The 19,211-nt window shown below is 31.1% G+C and overlaps 1 protein-coding gene across 2 annotated transcripts; it reads right to left on the bottom strand.

Moving 5' to 3' along the window:
- Positions 1-1,017: 1,017 nt before the first annotated feature.
- Positions 1,018-18,928, bottom strand: LOC134700185 (uncharacterized). 2 transcript variants are annotated; one of them, XM_063561549.1, is made up of 13 exons: positions 18,683-18,928; positions 15,845-16,007; positions 14,841-14,941; positions 14,194-14,325; positions 13,266-13,442; positions 12,613-12,728; positions 10,478-10,604; positions 9,640-9,968; positions 8,584-8,637; positions 6,164-6,622; positions 4,940-5,047; positions 4,360-4,708; positions 1,018-3,514 (listed from the first exon to the last, which is right to left on the bottom strand). In XM_063561549.1, the coding sequence occupies exons 1-13, from the start codon at positions 18,753-18,755 to the stop codon at positions 2,856-2,858; spliced, it is 2,847 nt and encodes a 948-aa protein (XP_063417619.1). In that variant the 5' UTR covers positions 18,756-18,928; the 3' UTR covers positions 1,018-2,855. The 2 variants fall into 2 exon arrangements, with proteins under 2 accessions (XP_063417619.1, XP_063417620.1); XM_063561550.1 differs by lacking the exon at positions 4,940-5,047.
- Positions 18,929-19,211: the final 283 nt, after the last annotated feature.

The following is a 19,211-nucleotide window of genomic DNA, read 5'->3' as shown; positions in this document are numbered from 1 at the left end:
CTGAGATTTATTACCAAAAATCTAATTATTCATTTTGTTTAGTTTTTGTTAATATTTGAACTGGATCACATAAGGAACAATGCATTTTGGGAAACATAGGGATTGGTTACACCAGAACATTTACGGTTCTCAGTACTTATTGATATCAATAAAAACACTTTTTTCTGACATAAAAATTTGAACGTTTGACTTCATTGTCGATTTTTTACTAGAAGCAGATGCATAAAAAAAACTTTATAATGTGTATACTGTAAGAGATTAGACATGAGTCTTTCCACATCTGTACCTAAACAATTGTATTATAAAGTTAACGCTTGTGAAGTTCTATTGGTTGCTCCTAATATATCAAACGTAATAACAATGTACAAATTATTAAGAGAGATTATGCAAAAATAGATTATCCATGAGTAACATAGAGTCATTTAATCTATTAAAATTTCATATCTGGCTGTCATATTATCAAAATCAGCCAACTACTTGTCATATATTTACAGATATTGAAAAATACTCTTAGTTGAAATTGAAACAATTTTAGTTTTTTCTTTCATGTCTTTCACAAATATATTCGAACAGTCTAAACAGAAAGCCTTATTTTCGAATACCTCAAATGCCATATAATAATAAATATACTCACGTTTACTGCTGGATGATTTACAGGTAGGTTTTAATTCTTAAAATGGTGCACTGCATTTTATCACATTATATCATATTTATCTTGTGTGTGCATGAATATTTTTATCAGACAAACTGTAACATAACAAATGTGCCGGGTACAATAGCTAAAACAAAATGCAATAAAATTTCTTCATTTTAAATTGCCCAGATCTAAAAAGTTTGTTTCCGATATTAATAACTATTTTGATTATTTTTTTAAATTTTAGACATTTAAGCAAAATAAAAAATAAAAATACCTTTAAGAAATAACTTGAATTACGAAAACAGACAATACAATGTTTAGAACGTGCTGCAACTTACAAAACTAACTGTAAAATAATCAAAAATACACTAGTGCCACTCTTGATTTCCACCCAAAAAGGGTAATTTTATTTCGACAGTGTTACAAGCATATGCCACAGAATTCAATGAAAATGTGTAATTAGGAAAAACTTACACTTTTAACAGCAATGATGTTTAGACTATCTACATCGTTATTCTAGCCGCGCGTAGTATACATCAATCAAAATCGTTCGCGTTTATTTTTGAAGTAGATCACGTACAAATGTAAACCAAATTAATTGATACTCCATAATCCTATAAACATGTTGATGTACGAATCGAATGTTTCATTTCAATCTGAACGCATGTCATTACATAAACAAACGACAACTACTGTACATAATATTTCTAACGAGCTATTGTGAAAAAAAACCAATATGAACCCTTAGAAAACAGAACAAGTTATTAATATATTTGACAAATACTACTGACGGTAAAATATAAGGGCATAATTTCATGATGAGCATATCTCAGGAAGGTACGAAAGAAATGTGTAACTAATGGAGATATTCAAATGTTTGAAAAGGCAAAGCCACACATGACGAGGTAAAATAGTCTTCGATTAATTATCACAATTAATATAAAAACAGCATGTAATAAGAACGCTCGAAATTACCGAAACTAACACACAGTATCACAAACCATATATTTTTTTTTAATTTTTATTATTTGGCTTCATGAAACGTAGATAAACTATACATAGGATTATATTTTACATAATGTAGTAGTGTTTTGGTATTGCATTTATTGAGAATGAGAAGGTTGATAGTTTTGAAATATATTGACAAATCACCATTAGTTAGTAAACCTTTTGTTTATATTTTGAAAACATCACAAACTCGTTTAGTATAGGTATATCGAATGTGACGCCCAAACGTTTACTTTGGAATATATAGCTACCAGGACTTCTGCTGATTGCAGTGAATCTTGCCATTTTGTGCTTATATTAACGGACCTGAATTCGAACTTAGGTCGTTGATTTCGTTACCCTGTGCTTGCAAAATCCTACTTTATTGGCATATAAAAGAACAAATGCAACTTCTTTTTCAGGGGTTCTTTTAAGTGCCATGTTGCAAGAAACTTTTTCTGACATTTTGTAATGTGTCGTATCTTTAATCAGTACTCGGGAGTTATATTTTTTCATTATCTGTCGCTTTTTATGAATACATCAAATTTGGTTTATAATTAAATTTGATCTCGTCCTGAATATTCATGAAAAATTTGACTCGCTTTTTGTCAAACAACAAAACCAATAGATCAAACAATAAATAATTTTGAAAGTATAAGCTGTAATTCCAGTATCATTATTTAGACCTATTTGATATCCTTTTACAACAGAAAGTACCTTTAATCTGTAGGTCAAATGTATATATATACAAAAGAAAACATATATCAGAGCACTCATGAGAAGCTACAAACAATAGGCAAAAATCTAGGCATACATATTAAGAATTTATTGGGATACATTTAAGTGAATACTTCCTGCTTATATCAGGCATTTTATGTATCCTTCAATTATGTTTTCGTCTTTCATTGTTAGATTTTATATAAATGGGGGTCAAGTAATTTTGTAAACCATTTTATTGCGGTGATTTGGGTTTTTTTGTGATTTTTTACCTCATTGATATATTTTTAAGTTAAATATACTCGCAAAAATTGAGTAAATAAATTGGCGGCAAAATAAATCGATTCACATCATGTACAATATCATTTGATCCAAAAACAGTTTTTTCAATCAATTTGAGTCACAAATATGGAAATGCTGATGACGATTTCAGCCACAAGGAATTGGTAATTCACGCTACAAATCATATTAGTAAATATCACAGTTGAACCAGAATAATTCACAATGAACATCACTATAACATGGATTCCTCTCTGTCAATGTCTATTCTTACTTGAGTCAAAGGAGTTTTCGGCATTAAGTCCATTTTGTACACCTTATTTGCATCCTCTATGTTTGGCAAATGAACTTTTTTCGCTCGTGGTGTGTTACTTTTAGAGTTGTCGAACGGAGAATTGTTAGTAGATGGCGACGACTTTGGCGAATCCATAAACGATCTTTCTCTTCTTACTGAATGTGTTGGTTTAGAAACATTCGACACTTCTCTTTGGGGAGAAGATTTCTCTTTCGAAATGTTTGACTTCTCTCTGTTAATCATTGATTTCTCTCTTGAAAGCTTTGATTTTTCCCTGTGGAGGGTAGAAATATCATTTGGTGACAATTCCTCTTTTTGAAGTGATGAATTTCCTTTCGAATCACCCCCAGAGCTTTCTCCTGATACCGTGTCATTTGTAGTTTTAACAGATGTAGAATTTACGAAAGATTTCGATTTCTTTGGAGTTTTTCCCCTTGGAGAACTTGCAGAATGCGCAAAAGAATGTGATCTCCATGAAGGTGGACGAACTGGTATGGGTTCTTGTTCTTTCCAAAAATTAGCTCTATCCAACAGATAACCAAGTCCTTCGTTGGCTTCTCCAACAACGTCTCTTTCTGCGGGGTTATGTTTCGCTGATTCTGAAAAAATGTATTTGAAATTTTTTAAAATATAGTAAATATTTATAAGTATAACTGACTTCTTTTGGTTTTAATTAAAAAAAACTGTTCATTTTGACAACTCTTTATCATTTATATTCAATGCAAAAGTTTCTATTGTTACCATTAATTTGTTGATTTGTAGATATTTTTATAAAAAAGACAAAAAAGGGACAATCAAAGACTACAACTAGAACAACATATAAAACAATTGTCAGTAGAAAAAAGACGAGAAGACAACGTCTCTTCAGATTTACTCATTTACAAAATGCTCGGTTCGTACATCACATTAAAATCCGTAGTTTAAAGGCATGTTCTATGGAATAGTCGGTATTTCTATTTGGCTAATGAATCAAATGACCCTGAGTTTGTTCATTCCGTCTTTTAGGTCTAATATTGACTTTGAGATGAAGAACAGCGATAAAAGCGCTATGCTTTTGATTTTTATCTATTTGAACTGATTTAATGTCCTGGATGGATGCTTCATGTCCCTTTATGTGTGTTTTTTTTTAAAGAAAATTATATACACTTTCTAAAATTTCCTTCGTGATCAAAAATTCTCTTGCTAATTCTCGCTTTTTTTAAATGGTTTCATGCTTCTTAGAATTGTAATTGCCCTATTAGTTTAAAAACTTTTCAACTTTGGATAAACCTTTTTGATGTTCGCCCATTTGTCTCCTTAATCTTGATATTTTTTTCCTTAAGTGTTTTTTGTTTGCATTTGAAATAGTCGTTACGTTATTGTCTGTTGACCATGTTATACACTTCACTACACTTGTTTATATATGGAAAGTGAACATGTAGAAATAAATGATAAAAGTACTTACTTGTCATATAATCAAAGTATTTCTTGTCAGTGTAAAGCTCCTCCAATAAATTACGCCATTTACTTTCCGACCATCTAAGCCTATTTGGGTCATTGCCAAGTTTTAAATCCCCACCAAATTTGGCAAGGATGTCGGACCATAGTTTCGGATTTTTCTTTCTATTTACTCTTTGGAGCGGAGGTAGGTCTTTTAATTTCGGATCTTCAAAGAAAAGCGGTAAATCCAAGTCCTGCTCTTTTGTCCAATTATTCACCTTTGCACTTCTCATTGAGGGGAAACTCCTGAGGGACGATAACGACTTTCTCTTTGTAACAGGTGGCGCCAATGTAGATGGACCCTTTTTCTTTTTCTGAAAAGGAATATTCTTTCAATCTCCTTGATGAGTAAGGTTAAGTTGATGACGCGTGCAAACATAAATATATATTTGTTAGATATCGCGTGCTTTAATATAACAATATGTGAATTAACAAGTGGTAACCAATACATATTGGATGCCAGTGTAATCTGAAATGTCTGTTGTGAATTTATTTAATATGAAATATACAAAATTAATGTATCTATACATAGAAGCTAAACTTACATTATCCTGATCTGTTTCTGTATTTTCAGGGCGTAAGTTTGGAAGAATTAGTCTTGGCGTAGCTATTTCCAAATCCATTTCCACATCTTCATCGTCAGTATCACATTCCTATTGGACAACAAAGTCACGTGAGAAACTGCTTCCGTGTCACGTAATGACTAACAAAAAACTTTTTTCTCACCTTTTTGTTTATTTTTTTTTTAAATCTTGTTTTAAATTAATATTACACTAACATCCAAATTCTGTGACATTGTGTATTTAAAGTGTCCAGTAGTAGAAGTGAAATGAGTATTGAAAAATATTTACATTAGCTTAAACGAAGTGAAAATTAATGTGGTGTTAGACATAAAAGTTAGATTTGAAATGTTATCTATATAATTATGGAGAATACATCATAAAACAATAGATCCAACAATTCGAGAAACACGTTTGTTTCAATTTGGCAAGGACAATTTCCATTCTCATCTACTCGACTATGTTTCCATTTTATAACTGTTGGCAAAGGAGAGCGACATCTATGAACATGTAATACAACCTGTATATCTTTCAAAATGACTAATAAATGTTTTGGTGCACGTTAGCTGTCATAAACAGGTGTGCATCTTATTACAAAATCACTTTTTACAATTTCATGTGCATATGTAATGCACTTACGAAGCCAAACCCTTTTTTTACTGAGACCTCGGACAGTATGTATTAAATCTGTTCCACTTCGTAAGTACAGACAGGGACACAATTTGTCATAAAAGAATGTTATCTCCCTTTGCCTAATGAAATGGAAACCGATCGGTAATGAAAATAGACTATTATCTAATGCCATTCGACTTTTTTGTTCTAATATGAATTTCAGGATATATTGTTTCAGTAGAATAAGACCATAGTTGGCTACCTCAACTCGACTACTTTTCCTTCTTCGTAAATGATTAAAAGAATCTATTTTACTAGTGATCTGTTTGAAGAGAAGAAACATTTGCTTGTGTATAAAACTGATTGATTGTCTATTAGTCTAAAGATATTAAGCATGAAAGTTAGATATACAATGCAAATAACGTCAATACATTTTTTTTCAAAAGGTTCTTTAACCATAAACTTGATAAAATTTGAATTATTTCTATTGAATTTAAAAAAAACATATAATATTCAAAATCATTATGTTTGTGACAGTCCTAACTTGTTTTCAAACTTTGAACGACCTAATCATCGATGAATTACATGTATTCTTACCTTTTTCTTGTTTTTCTTTTTCTTCTTTTTGCCTTGTGGTTCCTGGTCAACTTTTCTGTTTGCTAAAACATTCCTCTGTGACAACACTGGTCCAATTCCTCCATTCGCAGAAGGCATTTCTCCTTCCAAATGTTCAACTTGTCCTGGTAGGTTTACATCGTCATCACCATTTTCGTCTCCGTCAAAATCTTCGTCAGATTCCCAATCTTCGGCATCGATAGTTCCAAGGTCAAGGACTAACCTTTTCTTCTTTTTCACAACATTGCCATCAGCGTCCTTTTTACTCTTTTTCTTTCCTTTACCTTTCGATTTTCCTCCTTTTCTTTTCTTTCTTTTTATTCTGCTTCGTGCGAGTTCCTTGAATCTTTTCATAAAAGACGCGCTTCCTCTTTCACTGCCTTCCATCTCGTCGATAGGATCAAGGCGCTGACGCTTGTCCATGAACAAGGAAGCATCAATCTTCAAATAAAACATGTTTTATTATATTACACCTAATACATGTACAAATTTCATGGACAACATTTTTCGTACGTAAAACGAACAGACTAAGGATAAATTGTATTCCAATGATTAAAAACTTAGCCTTGTTATGTAACGTAAATTAAATACACAAATGTAAGCTTTTTATCTTTGGTAATCTTCTTCTGGTGTAAAAATCTTTAAAAAGTCGTTCGAGGTTAATCTTTTCATCTTTTTTTTCATAAATATAATAAGTGTATTTCAAGATTGATCACTTTTTAAAGTCTCTTTTAATACTTATTAAAAATGAGCATATGATGTCTCCGTCAGTAAAACATCAACTCAACAAGGATAGTAAACACCTTCATATACTTTTTTTTTATATCAATATTGATTTCGTTCTAGTTACAATAACGGTACCAAATTATCAGATGCGCATTTTTAGCCATCAATGCCCCTTCAGTGATGGCCTGGCTACGAACTCTGACCTCAATCTCTAATTCTGAGTGTGATGTTTAGAAGAGTATTTTATCGTGTAATAGGGCATTAGTGCCTTAGCTTTTAAAACAAAATGCGATTTTTCTACATGACATTTGAGCTTTTGAATTATATGGTTTCCTTTTCAATGTAAAACAAAGGGTGCTATTTTTAGATCCTACTCGTTATACGATAAAAATGAAAGTTCAAGATTAATAGCAACGTACATGACATTAAGATGAAAGAAACATTTAAAGTAAGTACTTCGTCAGTTTGTAACAACTTGTACATGTATTTACATAAACGATACTTCATAAACATTTTACCATAACTTTAAGAATAACCATGACATTTATATTACCCCTTTTATTTGGTTATTACTGTTTGTATACATCCCTAAACAAACTGAGGGCTAACAGACAGTACTGATGTTATATAAATCAAGATTATGAATTTTATTTAAGTACAAATGAATTAAGATTACTCATTTACGTCAGTGACAGTTTAAACTATCGAAGAGTTATAAAATCAGAAGAAAAAATCCAAAATTAAATGCAAATCGAGAATTATTTGTTTGAAAGTGAGAAAAATATATACAAAACCAATTTTACTGCCTCAAATGCGCATTTCGACAAAAAATTGTGAATTCATAAGTTATGGGAGCAAAATAAAATTGAAAATCTAAAACCTATACACAAACGTTGAAGAGCTGATGTTACCAAAAGGGATATGAAGAAAATCCAAAGTCAAACCTTTCTTTTAAATTATTGTCCAGTGAAAGATATTTCAAAGAAGAATATGATTTATAGATTCATGCATACATGTTATAAGAAAAAGAAGTAATTATTGAATATAATTAAAGGGCCCGTTTCCTAGCATACACATATATATAATATTAATTATACAATAATTGTAAGAATATATTATATTAAATATAGATGATTAGATAACTATACTCACTACTAGATGGTGATTGAAAATAAATAAAATAGAATATTTTGTCTCTTATACATATATAAAAAAAAATTACATTACTACTCACTACATGTATATATAGATTTTGGAATGCAAATTTTCTCTTATTTCAAAATAAGTACTTATAATTCTTGACACTGACATATCAACACTTTCAGAATCACATGACATCAACCAAATAAATTGGTCATATTTTCAAATTTGAGGGAAATTTTTACATGGAATGGTTACTTCGTTAGGAATAAAATTCCGTTATTTTTCATACGCAGTGCATTCTAATATTCCGAAGGGTCCAACCTTTGTATTTCAGCGGTTGGTTAAATTGTGTCCTTGTTTACAAGTCGACAAGTACACAATGAATGCAGCCATTCAGGGACAATTTCACCAGATTTTTTTTAATCTAGTTAAATACTTGAAAAAGCTCTGCCTAATATCAAAGTTTTTATATTTTAAAAATCCTGTTGAAACATAAGAATGCAAAAATTCCTAAAAAAAAAAATTGTACATACCATATTTTGTCGAGTAAAATCGTCCATGTAATCATCATCGAATCCATCAAATCCCTGTAAATAAACAAATTATTTAAATGTAAATAAATAAATTATTTAAATAATGGTTAAGTATATTATCGCCTTTTAAACGTTACCTTTCGTTAACGTATAGTTGTATGTCAAACAATCGGCCAGCGATGTCATTACTGATTTTCTTCTATGTATAAATGATATCAATAAAAGAAATACGTGCATAAAATCCCTTTTGAACAATTGTCCAGAGATGGAATTACCGATTTTCTACCTTTTATTGGTATCATAAAAGGATATAATATGGCTGCGTGTGGACGTCCTCGAAACTAGATTTAAACAAGTGTCCAAAGATGGGACAACTGATGTTCTTCCATTTATTGATATTAATTAAAAAATGATATACGTCTGCATGTGGAAGTCATGGAAATCAACTTTTGAACAATTGTCCAAAGATGCCATTACTGATTTTCTTCCTTTTATTGGTATCAATAGAAAGATATATGTCTGCATGTGGACGTCTTGGAAATTGAATTTTACAAGTGTCCGAAGATGAGCTAACTTATTTTCTTCCATTTCTTTAGTGTATCAATAAATGGAGATTCAATTTAGAGGTCAAAGGGACAGCGACAAAACAACAGGATTTCAAAACAATAAGGAGACGTGGTAGGATTTCTATTACAACAATAATCCGTCTACTTCCAAAGAACATATGTTTACTCGACAAACGAGCATTAATATGAGGAAATGTGGGATACAAATCAATGAGCGAAAAAATCAACAAATCGTATGAATACATTTATATTCTTAATAAGTTTATATATATACTTCATTCAAAATAAATTGCATTGGATTCAGAAAAGTAAAAATGCACAAAATTGATCGTTCGTCCTGATCATCCATGAAACATTTGCCACTGGACGCAATGTAACTAACAATCAATAAACTGGTTGATCATTGTATGCAAAAAAATATCTTTGTACATTTTGTGTCAAACTTTCAATCTTAAGCAAACTTAAATGAAATCTATGCGTTTTGTTTTACCTCAAATCCTTGGGATCTCAATCTTTCAATTTCTATATTTGAAGGTGTAACCATTTTGTCGTCGCTGTATATTAGACGATCGATGTTATATTTAGAATCGTCCGGAAGTCCAAGATCCATTTCCGGTCTCAAATCTGGGTTTTCTCTCTTTTCCCTGATAGTATTCTGCCGAAGTCGTCTCTCTTCTTCTTCCATTTTCTTTCTTTTTTCTTCTTCTTTTTTCTTCTTCCACATATATATTGCAAATATGATGGCGATGATGATAATTAGAAGCAGAATTACGATGGCAATGTAGATTCCTATACTAGCTGCTGCTACTGTCTCGGGCACTAGTTGTGAAAAAATTGACAAGGGTTAAATGTTTGAGCTAATAAATACTAATAGCATAAATTTTAGCATTTATAAAGTAACTTCTTTTGTGTTTCTTTTGCACTGATTATTTTAAGTTGCAATTCGTTTTCACAGAAGACTTTCATGTTATCTTTAAACTAAATCTTAAATTCCACGAGGTTGCTAATTTTCATGTTGAATTCTGAAATTCATGGACTCGAAACAGAAAACATTGTTTAAGTCTAAGTCTACTTTGAGACTACTACTATAAGGGTATAAACATCTTGTGCCCTTTTTTGTTTTGATCTTTACGAAAGAAATCACACATGATTTACATGTAGCTGCATTGAAATAAGATGTATAATAATAGAGGAATTCGCATTTTGTGCACAGCAAATCTTTTCATATACATGTAGGTTTACAACGTAATTAACAAATTTTAGCCGAAAAAATATGAAGAAATGATACTTTTGCCAGTCAGAGTAAATAAATATGATGGAAATCCTACCACAAATAGATTCTGCTGTTAGAACCAAGTTTCCACCAGTGGCATTAACATTTGTGGCATTCTGTCCGTAATGACAGTCCTGTGGATATTGTGTTGCATATACAACGCTATTAATTGTTTCAATTACCTGAAAAGAACAAATCGAACGAAAATATAAACAATATAAATATGCCATTGAAAATGCATACTCGTATAAAATATAACGACTAAAAAAGCAGAATACATCGAACGAAATCATAAACAGCATGCATATGCAATTGAAAATTCATCTTAAAATTTTAATCAAATATAACGAAAAACATTCTCATTTGGTATAAATTAATACACTTTAGTTCTGTACTATGGAAATTCCTGTAGATTGCCCGTGACTCAGTTTTGACTTTAGTAGACCAATGGGATTCCCTTGACTCGATAGTGATTGTCGTATAATGATTTCTGTGGCTCGATGGTAATTGCCGTATAATGATTCTCGTGGCTCGATGATGATTGCCGTATAATGATTCCTGTGGCTCGATGATGATTGCCGTATAATGATTTCCGTGGCTCGATGACGAGTGTCGTAAAATGATTCCTGTGTGTCGATAATGATTCCCGTAGCTTGATAGTAATTCAAGTGGCTTGATACATGTAGTTATTCCAGGTGCGTTAAAGCAAATCCCATGGATCGATAGAACGAACATGCAACTGATAATCCATTCCATGAAATAATCATTTTACTGTTGTGTTTCGGATATTTGATCTGATTAATTTTCAATGGTATCTTTACACTACTTGTATCAAGTTGACGTTCAAGTGACTAACTGAAACCTATTGATAATTTGTATAGAAAGTATTATTTGGTTAGTCGATTTCAGCAGCAATTAAACTCTGAAAAACAAGTACATGCAAAACCTTTGAACCCAGTTATATTTAAATTGATAGAAAGAGATATAACTATCAATATTTACTATCAGTTTAGTAAAATTCATTAAAACATGCCAAACATTTAATTACTGTTTGAAGTGGAAATTTTCCTTTTGTTTTATTTTCCAAAGTTAGAAAATTGACATGCTATGCTATTTTAATAATTCGTACTGAGGATAAAAGGCTTATTGATATTTGCATATTTTATGAAGAACAAAAACTATGGTGAAACCAACGATACATTTAAGTTTTAACTCAATTAAAGTTTTGATAGATTTTTGCACGATGACTTTGTTTAGCAGTGGCGGAAAAGGTATATTGAAAAACGTTTAAAAGAGAGCGAATATCAAAGTGTTCAGGAAAGTTAAAATTTAAAAAGTATAATTGATAAAAATCTTCTTTTTTTTTAAACAAAACATATCGAATGTTGGAAGCGCCCAAATGCTCTGCCGTGACATCCTCATAATTATTTTTGAAATAAATAAGTTTGTTAATGAACAAATCCCAATGATAGGAGAGTTATGAAAACAATTGCAAATTCAAGTTACAGTGTTGGTAAATTATATATATATATGCATGCGTTAATAACCACATTTGTAGGAGACCACTAAAAGAAGTCTTCCGTAGAGCTCTCGTAAAATTCATAAGACACAAATAACGTATCGTACTTATATAACGCGTGAGTGTATAACTTGTGCTTTATCTATAGCAGGTCAAAATTAAACGTGAATCATTGTACTTACTTTTGTGCTTTCTCTGCAGTCTAAGTTAAAAACGTCAGGCATTGTACTTACTATAACCTTAAGACCTAAATCAATGTACTTACATAACACGTGAATCTGTAACGTGTGTAGTATGTGCTTCCATCTGCTGTACAGTATAAGTTAAAACGGGAAACTTTGTGCTTTCTCCGAATTAAAGGCTAAGTCAAAAATGTGAAGCATTGTGATTTCTCGTAGTCAAAGACGTGAAGCTGTCAACGTATATTTGTTCCACCTAACAGAAGTTCCAGTGGAAACTTTATTATAAACAATGTCACAATACCTGTACCTGTCGGAACAAATATTCTATACTATTTATTCCGTTAGGAACATCTACTGTAATATTTATTCCTGTGGAAATAATATTCCAGAATAGTTTTTATATTTGAAACTTATATTATGAAGGAACTTCTATTCCGTGACAAAGCATTGTACTTTCTCGAAGTTAAAAACGTGAAGTATTGTACTTACATAACACGTGAATCTATAATATGTGGTTTCATCTGTTGTAGAATCTAAGTTAAAGACGTGAAGCAATGTCGCAGATCCTGACGTAGAGGAGTACAAACAGTTTACTATACCGCCAGCTAAAACGAGAAAAGAATACTTGTAGTTGGGACTAATGTATTAATCATGGTTCCAACATATAGTCGCATTTTATTCTCTAAATTGTTGGATGAAATAATATTTTTCAGTGTAATAAACATCATTTTTACAGACTAATAAAAACGGCAAAGTCTGAACAAAAAAGTTAGTTGTTACATTAGTGTAGGTACAATAGCTCTTATATTTAATGTAAATATACGATATATAAAATTCGTTTATCAATACCAATGAATGTAATACGACCACTACATGATTTAACAAAGTAAGATAAACGGAAATATGTGAAATACGTCAATGAAACAGCAATATAACGACACACACATTTAAAGTGTATGTAAAGGGTATATTACAGTTTCTATTCAAAGATTGATAAGAACCACCCCTTTTTTCCTCCATCCACACCCACATACATGCACACACATACCTTTGCCTATCGAAAAGAAATATATGAATCTAAAATTCACACATATAAGGTCTAACACAAACCTGTTATTTTTAAAAGAGAGTTAATAACTCACCAGAATAAGCTTGGGTCTCGGAGCATAGTGAGTAATCAAAGGTCATTGTGGATTTGTCTGTACAAACGTCTAATCCACTGCTAGCAGCACACAGATTTCCGCTTCCGGTATCGTAGGTATAATTAAACGTTCCCAGAAATGAATCTGGACATTGAATTTTCTGACTAGATATAGTGTCTGAAAAATTGAAACAAAATAGTTTTAAAATAATTCAAACAGACATCAAATATACTGTGTCACCCTCAAATCGACGTTCTTGACTTTTTTTTATATCGACATTATATATTTTGTATTTTTCTTGAACTATAATATAAAAAAGAAGATGTGGTATGATTGCCAATGAGACAACTATCCACAAAAGATGAAAATGACACAGAAATCAACAACTATATGCCACCGTATGGCCTTCAACACTGAGCAAAGTCCATACCGCATAGTCAGCTATAAAAGGCCCAGATAAGACAATGTAAAACAATTCAAACGATAAAGCAACTTTATAGACAGAAAATATTCTAAAGAAATCAACAATCGTTTAAATGTTGTCATGAAATTCAATACAATTTGTAAAATTTGCTCGGTATTAAATGGTTTCATGGTACCTCGAAATATCCTTTGCGAGATCAACATTTGATAAAGACATGTTTAAAGTCTTATGAACAAATTTCTTAACTGTAAAATGAGTATATATAATAAAGGTAATTATTCCAAGAATTTTCATTAAAATATGCAAACAATTATCATAATTAAACGATCATGTGTGACTTTTTGTAATATCACATGTGTAACTTTCTGTCCTGCAACTTTTTTCGCGTTTACTTATTCTAAATTTAATTTCTGTACTTCAACTACTTGTCACGTGACTTTCTGTCTGCTTACCGTTTTTCTAATGGATTTTTGACATAGTGGGAATATGGAAAGATGAACTCACTATTTTTTAGAAGCATGTGATAACTTAAAGTTGAATAGTCTGTCAGCTCGCATATTGTATTGATGTCGGAGACCGTCACTGTGTTATTTAGGTAGATCTTTAATCTGGCGTATTCCGCGTCTTTCAGTTGTGCTGCAATTGTATAAATAAAGATTAAGATTTACTAGCAGTAATATGTAAGAGAAGTTGTCTATGGTATAAATCAAAAGAGATATGAACCATGACCAAATAAGTGAGCTCGTCAGAGAAAAATCAAATATAGTTCTTAGGAAAGTCAAAATGGGTAATGCAAATTTTATGTTAAAAAAATTATAGGCTAGTCTGAACTTTTCTGCGCAAAAAAAAACACATTATAATATCGATGAACATGTCGAAATTGAAATAATTGATAAAAAAATTCCTGTTTTTTTACCACTGTTTTCATTTAAATTTTTAAATAAGACATCGTATCGCAAAATGTATATTAAGGAATCTTTAAGGCGTTAGCATACACGACAAGACAATGGCTGTCTTAAAAAAAATGGTTCATGTATATAATAATTTCAAACGATGGTATCTAAATATTTCTTTGCTTGTCATTTTAACATGTCCCTTTTTCCGTAAGTAAATCATTAACGTATCCAGTGACTTATAGTTATACCACTTACTTGTTGCCTGGTAGTAGCGATACTTGTATCCTGAAAGGGCGGTTAAATCCATACAAATGTAGGCAACAAATGGGAGGGCAAACACGTAAAATACTTCTGAACTGAAAACAAAAAACAAAAAGCATAAAGTAAGCTAGTTGTCATATCTACAAATAACCTCAACATACACACTAAAATAAACTACTGATAGGATACAGCTGTATGTTTTTAATATTACTTTTCGGCTACTTATTTCACATGCAATGCATGTCACCCATTTCAAAATGAATAACCAACAAAATAACTTTTCTCTTTCAAAATGTTTTCTTTGCACTTCTTACTTCAGTTATATGACATATTACATGTACAATTGATTTCGATAGTATTTCAATAGTATTGACAGCAATAAGTTCAACTACTCAAACATATGATCGGTTAACACAACTATTATATATACTTTTTGACTTGTTATAGTTTTGAATTTTGTTGTCCTTAACTGCAATATTAGTTACTGATGTAAGTGCGTTCTGTGATATCTTTTGTAGTTCATTATGTGGATCAAAAGTCGACAAAAGAGTGAATCCCCCTTTCATGTCAAATCCCATTATTCATTCGTTGTTTATTGAAGGTTTCACTCGTGCATATCTAGTTGATCGATACAACCCCAAAGCTATATTTTTCAAGGCATATATATATATATGGGTTAAAGAATATCAGTTGTTCGACCTGAGAGTCAAATGCGTTTTGTTTGAATATACTTTTTCACTATTTTGGTCTTTTGGAAAATGTTGTTAGTGCTGTTTTTAGACCCTTCTACAACGAATTTTGTTTAACATGCACACGTATAAAAATTGCGGTTTTTATCCAACGCAATCATAGGTTTGAACGTAGTTTTCAATTTAGACTTATATATAACGCGTGATTGGCAAATAAATTCCACACAAAAGCAATTGAATGGTGCTCTATGCTTTCTTATGTTCTTAAAATGAATCAAATTTATCAGTAATCTGGTCAAGCATGCTTACCTGCTAACATATTGCGTGCCACTGCTCATTTCACAAGTAAAAGTAAAAGTGCCGAATGATGCAACTTTGAAATTAGAAAATGTATTTGATGTGAATGTCAACTCTCCCCCATTACTACTATACCAATCACCATTCAGGGCGGACGGAAATGTACAGGCGCCTTCTGAAATATAGAAATCGTCCTCAAATATTTGCAACTGAGCTAAAAGTCTATAAAAATAACAATAGGATGGGAATTGTTGACGTTGCATTTTGGAGTTTTTTGTTAAGTTCTGAAGCTATCACGAACGAGTTTCCGATGTCCGTAATTGTTCAATAAAATTCTGTAAAGGTACCTGGATCTGTAATCAAGTGAAGTATTCCAAATATGAGTTTCGTAATGAATCAAATTAAAATTAGATTGATTATCATTGCCATATCTTCAACGGTACGTGACGTTTTGCACATTTTGATAGAACATTTTCGCTCTATTGACGTAATATTGGATTTATAATGGTTTAAAAAATCATTGGATATCTAAAAAAAAAATTAAACATAACGCATTCATACAGTTGGTTACACTGTATGATTGTGTTCGATCTGAAGAGGGATTACATGTATTTGCTTTATCTCCGATCCGCTTTTATCTATATGCACAGCCCTTTAACCAGGGTAAGAATTTGGATGGTGTTCTCGGTTTTAGAATTATCATTATTTTATGTTGAAGGAGTAGGTTTAGTAAGACCCCTTATTGGCCCCAAAATATAGCAGTTTTAGAAAATTGTGAAAATGTAATCTTTAAGCTATATTTTGGAAAGCCAAAATGCTTCTGCTACATAAATATGAGCTGTTTTGCACAAATCTCATGTTTTAGCATCATAAAGTCATGCTAAATTACTGAAATCTTTAAAATTCTCAAATGAAAGTGGCCACATTCGTATTCATCCTTAATATTTAAATGTAAGTTGTATTTGATGATAATAATACAAAACTAAATAAAGGTTGAGGATGAACACGTATGCGACCACTTTCATTTTTGACAAAAACCATCTGAAAAGTTACGTTTTTTTGGCATATTTGATAGATTTTTCATATTTAAGCTTGAATCAGAGCGTTTTTAATGAATAAATAAGTTAAAATCTTTCAAATTAACTAATCAAATCAATTGAAATAAACTTTCGTTAGATGAACCAAAAATGTGAGGCCAATATCGACCCTTACCGGACCTACTCCTTTTGACATTTTCATTATAAAATTTAGTTGGATTTTGTTTTTCACGATTTTTTATATTAAAGCAGCTTTTATTCTTTAATTTTTACTTTTAACCCCTTTTCTCCATTCTATGTTGTTGTTTTCTCATCATTCTATATCCTGCAAACGATATCAGGAACTTGGTGTAGATGTTAGAGCAAAACCCTGTTAAGCTCGAAGACGACATAGCGTACTTTGTGGGCTATTACTTTGAAAATACGACACAGCTTGCAAGTACAAACCATATTTTCTTATTTTATTTCATCTTATCTGCCTATAAACTATTTATCACTGGCATTAAGCATTCATCCACCCATTTTTCATGTTAAACGTTTGGAAGGCAAATACAAATTAACCCTACAAAAACTTCACTAAGCTAAAACAAAATATGCCGTGCTGTACTAGACGATGAGCATGGGGTTAATATGGTAAAGCAAAAACAAATGGATAGAGAAAAATGGACAAAAAATAAAAAAATAGGAAATAATTGGGTTCTGAAATATAAAGAATAAATGCTAAAAGTTAAAGAATTGGTTAAAAATATACTGCTTATAGGTTGCATTTCTGTAAATATAGACAATGCAATTTTTGACAGGAACTCCCTTTGCGGCTTAAACTGTGACACTAAGAGGTCTCGTGAAAAATCATATCTTAGAATAGAAAGTTGATATGCACTGCTATTTTATTCAAAGGTCAAAATATAGGGCTGTGCTGCATATTTTCAACACTTATATGCCCCGAACTTGTTCTACTTATACTAGTTAACTTAAAACTTAAACTAAAATTTTGTACTACCCCAAACTTTACTTTTTGCCTGCTTCAGAATAATTTTTTCATCGCAATAGTATGTTTTTATAATGGAAACAGTCCAGAATTATGTGTCTATGAGATGGAACATAAAGATCATGTCTGGGAAACAGTATGTCAACAAATCAAATAATCTATGAATATGTTACCTCCAAAAGAGGTGTAGTTTGAGAAACAGCTGTATTTACCAAGTGCATTGAACATACAGAAAGAACAATGTTCAAAATACAGTATAGCCATTATTTTTAAACAGATAAAGAACAATAAGCGGAAAAAAATGAAATACATAAATGAAGGACCTCCCATCCTTACCTCCATGCTTGATATAAAGTAGCTGGTACGTCTGCTATCGGTCTTACCTAGAGCATTAAGGAACATGCGATATTTTGTATGCAGTAAAAGAAATGTTCGCAGTCTTGCGTAAGACTACATTGTACATGTATCAATTGAACAAAGCTAACAAGTATAGCTGGAAATTATCCTGAAAAAAACTACGATTGCATATAAACAATATAAATCGAAACTCTTGTTCACTGAATACAGGAAATTCGTTATTAATGTTTGAATATTTTCTGCACAACCGCGAAATTTAATACACGCGATTTCATCGGCAATTTCAATTTCGAGAAAATAAGTCGTTAAGCAAAAAGTACATACCTTTTTAGTATAAAAAAAGTGCAAGGCCAATAAGGCACCATAAAAGTCTCAATAAATATTGTTACGGCACAATTGTTCAATGAACATGCATGAAGCTTTGAATTGTGTGCTTTTTAATTGAAAAGTTCATACTCAAAAACTTACCACTACAAACAACGGCCACCAAAAGAATAAATATAAAATACAATCCTCCATTTTTGATATGTTGACATTCCATTTTTTTTATTTTTTATATTGAAAACCTTATTTTAATCTCCATTTTAGAAGAATGTTATGGTGCGGAAAATTAATCCCATTTTTTTCTGACAAATTCACATTTTCAAAAAAATAATCACATCTATAAAATAACAATTAATTTAGCATTTCAGTCCAAGTCGAGGGTAAAAACTTCCCGATCTGTATTCAAATGGTTTCTAAGAGATTAGTGTATTGAACTAATCTTTTTAGGATTATCTTAATATTATATTTTTTAAAGCATGACCAATTTGATAAAATTTAATATATCGTTCATTGCTTTGTACAATATGTTAAAAGGGCTAGTAAATATTTTGGAATTTTGTCAGAAAAAAATTGAGTAATGTTTTAAGCCGATTCTTTTACAAAGTTCAGTTCAATGTTTTACCTCGATTTGACTTAATTATTATAACATAATTTTTATGCATGATATTGTTTG

Source organism: Mytilus trossulus, unplaced genomic scaffold (assembly GCF_036588685.1).
Source record: "Mytilus trossulus isolate FHL-02 unplaced genomic scaffold, PNRI_Mtr1.1.1.hap1 h1tg000128l__unscaffolded, whole genome shotgun sequence".
Classification (NCBI taxonomy): Eukaryota; Metazoa; Mollusca; class Bivalvia; order Mytilida; family Mytilidae; genus Mytilus; species Mytilus trossulus.
The sequence above is the reverse complement of the archived record's forward strand: the minus strand, read 5'-3'. Positions and strand labels throughout refer to the sequence as shown.

Coding starts and splice junctions, on each gene's coding strand:
- LOC134700185 (XM_063561549.1), bottom strand. CDS start 18,755: ATGGAATGTCAACATATCAAAAATGGAGGATTGTATTTTATATTTATT. Junction 13,443..14,193: donor TCACATGCTTCTAAAAAATA/GTGAGTTCATCT, acceptor TCAATTTTTCAG/ACACTATATCTAGTCAGAAA. Junction 4,709..4,939: donor CAGAAACAGATCAGGATAAT/GTAAGTTTAGCT, acceptor ATTCCTTTTCAG/AAAAAGAAAAAGGGTCCATC.